Raw genomic sequence first — 6,798 nt, forward strand, 5'->3', positions numbered from 1 at the left:
TTTTTTTTATATCAACTATGCATTCTGTTAGTTTTGTAAATTGGTATGTTTCATCAGGCCACGAAGAAATATAGAGCTAAGTATCATCAGCATAATAGTGAAAGCTAACACCATGTTTCCTGATGATATCTTTCAGGGGTAACATGTAGAGGGTAAAAAGCAAAGGTCCTAGTACTGAGCCTTGTGGAACTCCATACTGTACTTGTACTACGATATGATACCTCTTAATTTACTGCTACGAATTGATGATGGTTAGATAAGTACGATTTGAACCATGCCATTTGAACACATTAGCTACAACAAGTGATGGGAGAAACCAACCTTTTCCAAGCTTCGAATCAATTAAACCATTTCCTCTTCGCCGCGGGGACCCTCAAGCGCGGGGCCCAGTGAGGCTGCACCGGTTGCAACCTAAGGACGGCCCTGGTCAGAAAAGTGTAAATGCAATAAAAACTCAGGCCAAAACATGCATAAAACAGCTTTTACAAAATTGCAAATGTTTTAATTAAAGTATAATATTAAATGCAATTAACAAATAATCAAATACCATTAAATATGAAGTGTCTGTATACTGTAATACGTGGTTTTTTTTCAGCATTTTTACTGAAATTACATGATTTTGACAGTTTGATAGTGCGCCAAAGCACTGGTTTGAAAAAAATGATTTGCAAAGGTTTTGAAGCTGCTCAAAGCAGTGCTTTAAAGGCACACATCATTAACAACAGCCCAGAACACCCTAGCAACTACATGGCAGCATCCTAGCAAACACCATCAACCCCCTTTGATTGTGCTGGTGACCTTTGCACAGGAAAATATCTAGTTATTTTTTTCAAGATCAGGAAACATGGCATAATTCTGCATAGAAATTAAACAAAAATATCTTGAATTATATTTTGGCATTTAATGATGTGCTGTTGACTTCATTATTCATGCAGAGAGAGAGCGGGAGAGGCACAAGAGAAGGAGTCGCAGTAGCTCTGCTGGCCACAGTAAGAAACGGCGCAGCTGGAGCAAAGACAGAAGCAGTTGCAGCAGAGGAAAGCGCAGCCGCAGTCGAGAGCGTAAGAGCCGTGACCACAGGAGCAGCTCTAGAGATCATAAGAAACACAGGTGACTGTAGACGACACATAACAACAGACTGCCATCGTCCATCACAACTACAACAACACTTACTTATTCTTACACCCTTACTGTTTCTGTTGTTTGTTGCCTGAAAAATTTATAAAAGCGGTGCCATCTGCTGTTGAAAGCCGAGCGTATGCGATCACGTGACATTGAAGATACTTGTACAAATGCGGATGAGTGACTTGAATGGAAATGATTCCAGATTGGCGATGTAGTATTTGGTTTCTGTATTCTGTACTGTATTTTCCTGCGCTCAAACCTGCCAATCTAAAGGATCAAACAACGTTTATGGCATTTGAGGTAATTTGTGAATTAGCATAGACTTATAGTCTAAATAAAACAATTTGCAACTGTTACTATTATTACACTTGTATACAAAACTTTGTATTATGCTTGTTATAGAGTGTTGGCGAACATCACAGCCCTACTGTGCAATGATGTAGTTTCCTGACATCAGACTCAACAGCGTTTTCTCGACATGTTTCCGTGTTGTTGTTGCTCAGCAATGGCATGGACGCGATGTTGTCTGGGGGTTTGGCAAAAGGAGAGTGGGACTGTGGGCAGTGCTCGGGGTGGTGACTGAAGGCGGTGACTGAGTAGTTCTGACGTCACCTTTTTACGGAAGTCACAACGGTTCGTGAAAAATCACAGCTACTTTATGCAGGCTGTGTGCATTTGACTGTGGATTGACTGTTTTGAAACTTATATGGTAGTTACATAGCACCTAGACCTCAGTTATAATAAAAAAGCCAGGAAATTTCAGTTTTGACAATATGGGACCTTTAAAAGTATGAACATCGTTAAATATGGCTAGCTGTGGAGCAAGCAATATTCAGTTAAATAAAATGTATGAGATTGAAACATTGGATTTATTGATGATTAATATATAAACCTGGTTATTGTGTGTTTAAAACGCATTCAATTTATTAGTACTATTACAGAAGTCTTTCTTGTTTTATTTACGTGTGACTGACAGATATGTATCACATTAAGTTTTTTAGTTTATGTTAAAGCTGTATAATCAAAATGGATGGAAATTTTATATGCAATTCAAACAAATACACCAAATTTTGGCCTAAATATTTCTGTAAATGATGAAATAGTTCATCCATCCATCCAAATAATTGTCTTTTTTTTTTTTGGTGAACTATTCATTCATTTGTTGTGTTTGGGCTGTAGCTGCTGGGCAGATCCCCAGCATTGCTCTACTGGCTACATCCACTAATGCTGGTTTGGCAGTCGCTCCCACACAGGTGCCCATCGTTGGCAGTCAGATGACCAGGCAAGCGCGGCGTCTGTATGTTGGTAACATCCCGTTCGGCGTCACTGAGGTAAGTGTCCCAGAATAGTGTTCCTCAAAACATGTTGTTTGTACAGCTCAGTTCTCATCCTCTTTTGCATGATAAATCAGCTATTTCATCTGAAAGTTAGCAATGAAAACACCAATTTGTTTTTCTTTTCCAGATACGAGTTGTAATAACTAGCATACTTTGTTTGCCTTTCTGTACTACAGAAGTACTATTTGTCTTGATGCAAAGAGTTGTGTCAAATGTTTCTCCATATACTACTATGATAATGAAAGACATTTCTCTGGGAATGCACTGCCTTTGTCTTTGTGCCTTAGGAGTCCATGGCTGAATTCTTCAATACCCAGATGAGACTTGCAGGGCTGTCTCAAGCTCCAAGCAGTCCTGTGCTCGCAGTGCAGATCAACCAGGACAAGAACTTTGCTTTCTTAGAGGTGAGAGACCGATTTCACTCACTTAATGCAACCTAAAACTCATCTGACAAAAACAGACTGCACCTGTTTCTATGCATAACAGCCTGCGACTCAGCAAATGACAAAGAATAAAGAAATATATTACTGTGTAATGACAATAATAAAGGTCGACTTTAATATTAGTAAAGTCTCATGAATTTCCAGTGTAAATTGATCCATAGGAATCAATTTTTTTACTTAAAAGTTTTGTTTGCAATCCCTTTTGCATAGCAAATAACTAATGTAATCAATAGGCCTACTAGCATGAAAATATCTTTCCAAATCGTTGTTCTAGACATTTCCATACTGTGCTTTTGAAAACACTTGATAGCATTGGAAGACAACTAAAGCTTTATGAAATCTTCTGAAAAGAGGTTCAAAGCCGCCACTGAGAGACGTTTTGGTGATGCACAGGAAAACATTTCCATTTAATGAAGCTGGGATACTCAGAGCTACTCCTGACTGAAGCTGACTGTCTGTCTGCCTTCCCCAGTTTCGATCAGTGGATGAAACCACTCAGGCCATGGCATTTGACGGCATTATCTTTCAAGGACAGTCGCTGAAGATCAGACGTCCACATGACTACCGCCCTCTGCCCGGCATCTCTGAGCAGCCTGCTTTTCATGTCCCAGGTCAAGACTCTTGTCACATTCTGCTTTTTATATGTCTGTTTTAGATCACTTGAGTATTAAACCTTATAGAACTTTAAAAAGTGCTCTGACTTTTTTTTAAAGGGTTAGTTCACTCAAAAATGAAAATTAGCCCATAAATTACTCACCCTCAAGGCATCCTAGGTGTATATGACTTTCTTCTTTCAGACGAATCCAGTCGGAGTTATTTTAAAAATTGTCTTTGATCTTTCAAGCTGTTTCATGGCACTCAGCGGGTGTTGCATGCATCAGTCCAAATAAGTGACCGTTGTTTTGTTTTGATCTCTCCCTGCGCTTCCGCATGTGGTCACTTCTGAGCAGCGCATTCGCAACGCCGACCTCATACGTCATCCACCCGGAGCTGCTTCCGTGTACAACTGTTGGCGCAAGCTAGATTAAAGTGATTATTACGTTTTAAATATGGTTATTTTTCTTACAAAAATGCATCGATTTGCTACAGAAGGCCTTTGTTCACCCCCCGGAGCCGTGTGAGACACTTTTTATTAAGGATGGGCGCTTTTTATTTAACTTCTTTTGGACGGATGCATGCAACACCCGCTGAGTGCCATTAAACAGCTTGAAAGATCAAAGACAATTTTTAATATAACTCCGACTGGATTCGTCTGAAAGAAGAAAGTCATATACACCTAGGATGACTTGAGGGTGAGTAATTTATGGGCTAATTTTCATTTTTGGGTGAACTAACTCTTCAAGTCTGCATTTTATACACCACAAGCAACATTGACTCGATGTGTATGTTTGGGGTGGGATCACCTGCCTGTGTAACTTATAAATTATTAATGTAGTTATTTTATTTATTTATTTATGTTTTTTAGAGGGCATTAAAATCCTGATGTCTTTTGTTTTCAGGTGTCGTGTCCACAGTTGTACCAGACTCCCCTCATAAACTCTTCATTGGAGGTCTGCCAAATTATCTCAATGATGATCAGGTACGATTATACTTGCTTATCAAGGAGTGAATCAATTATTATATCAATTATTTACAGCCAACTATTTGTGTTTTAGAGCACATTACATGTATCAATATTTTTCCATGTTCCTTACATCTTTAGTCACAAATCGCACCTTAACCAAAGATATCCTGATGTACTAAACATAAACAGGTTGGAAGTAACAAATATTTAAAAAACAAGTTTTTTCCTAAACATTGTATCATCAAGACATGCATCATTTATCACCTTTTACATTACTGTAAATATACCGAGACCTATGGTCTGTGGTTGTCTACACCAGTGTTTCCCAACCTTTTTTTAGTCGCGGCACCCTTTGGAAATTTTAACAAAACTATAGCAAAGAGTAACCTATTTTCATGCTGCCCATTCAAAATTGTGTTTGTCAGTACATGTCTAATTTTTTGTGTGGAAATAGTACATATTACTTTATTGACATACAGACAGCCTGTAGCTGAAATCCCTCTAGTCTAACTCGTCATCAGCCATGACACTTTTTTAATCTACTGTAATTGTTAGTTCATTTGTAATTTTTACATTTTAAGACAACATTGAAAGATACGTGTTAACATTTAGGCTACGTTCACACTGCAAGCAAATGTGCCTAATTTAAATGTTATGCTAAAATCCATTCCAAATGGTTGACTATAACACAAGTATACCCATATGCCAAGTTATTCTAAGGTTGTAACGATTTTTCATTCACTTTGGCCCAGTTTTTATTGTTAAATAAAACTAAAACTATTTTAAATTGTTAATTGAAATTAAGTTGAAATAAAATAAAATGTAAATATTAGATGGAAAACTTAAATGTTGCCTTGTCAACTAAGTGAAATAATAAAGTACTAAAATTACTAAAACTGAAATAAAAATAAATGAAAAACTAATAAAAATATTTTAAAAACAAGATAAAAATGCAAAAGCACTTAATAAAATTACTAAAAACTTAAACTAAAATTAAAACAAAGCCTGAAAATATAAAAACAGAAGCTAATTCATAATAATAATAATAAATGCTATAATAGTACACAAATAATACTAAAATAAATAACATTGCTTTGGCCAGTTGGTGACAGTTATCACTAAAGTAGTCCTGGATACTCTAGCTGCGTCCCAATTCAAAGGCTGCATCCTTTGAAGGCCACATTCGAAGGGCGATTGCATCACCACAGTGCAGCGAAGACTGAACTCCTTCAAATGCGGCCTCGAAATGCGCCCTTCGTTTCTCAGGCAATGAAGGCTACAACAGATGGACTCTTCGCGGCCTACCCTATCCCAGAATTCATTGCGCAACAGTGACGACAGGATTTCTTGAGAGAAATTTCCAGATTGCACTTTTAAATGCAAGTACTGAGTTCTACTTACTCGAATAATCTAATGTATCTAATGATACAAATGTAAATGTGTATATATATATATATATATATATCAGCCAACATTTGAACCGCTGTATATCTTACCAAGATGCAATTTTATATAGTTTATACTCTTTATTATGTACATAAATGGACCATGGTGAACATATTTAAACAGGCTTTGAACCCTGTTTTGTTTTAACTTTCAAAACAGTCCAGTGCAAACGATACTGCCGCTCATCAACAGCAGCTTTCACAGTTGCTAGACGACAAGAACAGTCCTCCTCTGTAGGCTAGACCGTCCCTCGGTCCAACCTTTGCAGCCTTCAATGGATGCAGCCTTTGAATTTGGGACACAGCTTCTGTGCTTTGTTGCAGTCATACATAGGTTTCATGTCAATATGTTGTAAAAATTCAGCCTAAGTTCCTGTGTGTGAAATTCATTGATGTGTTTGATTATTTGAGCCAAACTTCTGACCCGTGCAACATAAAACGATTGGTGGTGCACTGTTCCCCAGCCAATGTGCCAAACATTTTATCATGCATTCTAATGCCTGTCAGTGCAAATGCCAAAAGAAAAATATATCAGACTGATATGGTACAATAAATGCCTGAGCACATTTAATATTTAACCCCTAAAAAGGTGAAATTATGTCCGGGTTAGGGCTGTCAAAAAAAATTCGAATTTCGAATATTCGTCAAATAAAAAAAATCCACATTCGAATGCAAAAATGTTGCTTTCGAATTTTAGGTCTGCGTCAGTTGTCAGGCAGCCTTATCAGTGGCGCACAAAATGCGATGACAATGTAAGTGTCATTGCATTTTAATGCTTTTGTTAGCCTATCCAGTTGAACCCACTAGATGCGGTGCTGCTACGTTGTTCATTCAATATATAGCGGAAAACGAGAGCATCAGTGTGGAGAAGATGTTGTTTACGG

General features: G+C 37.6%; 1 protein-coding gene across 1 annotated transcript in view; it reads left to right on the forward strand.

Moving 5' to 3' along the window:
- The window catches only part of LOC107758775 (splicing factor U2AF 65 kDa subunit-like), a 22,081-nt gene that overhangs the window by 7,870 nt on the left and 7,413 nt on the right, over positions 1–6,798 (forward strand). The window contains exons 4-7 of the mRNA XM_016576590.1: positions 2,305–2,456; positions 2,750–2,866; positions 3,378–3,516; positions 4,405–4,484. Coding sequence (XP_016432076.1) covers positions 2,305–2,456; positions 2,750–2,866; positions 3,378–3,516; positions 4,405–4,484 — 488 coding nt within the window. The remainder of the gene's footprint in view (positions 1–2,304; positions 2,457–2,749; positions 2,867–3,377; positions 3,517–4,404; positions 4,485–6,798) is intronic.

Source organism: Sinocyclocheilus rhinocerous, unplaced genomic scaffold, assembly GCF_001515625.1.
Source record: "Sinocyclocheilus rhinocerous isolate Xijiao unplaced genomic scaffold, SAMN03320098_v1.1 scaffold2579, whole genome shotgun sequence".
NCBI lineage: Eukaryota > Metazoa > Chordata > Actinopteri > Cypriniformes > Cyprinidae > Sinocyclocheilus > Sinocyclocheilus rhinocerous.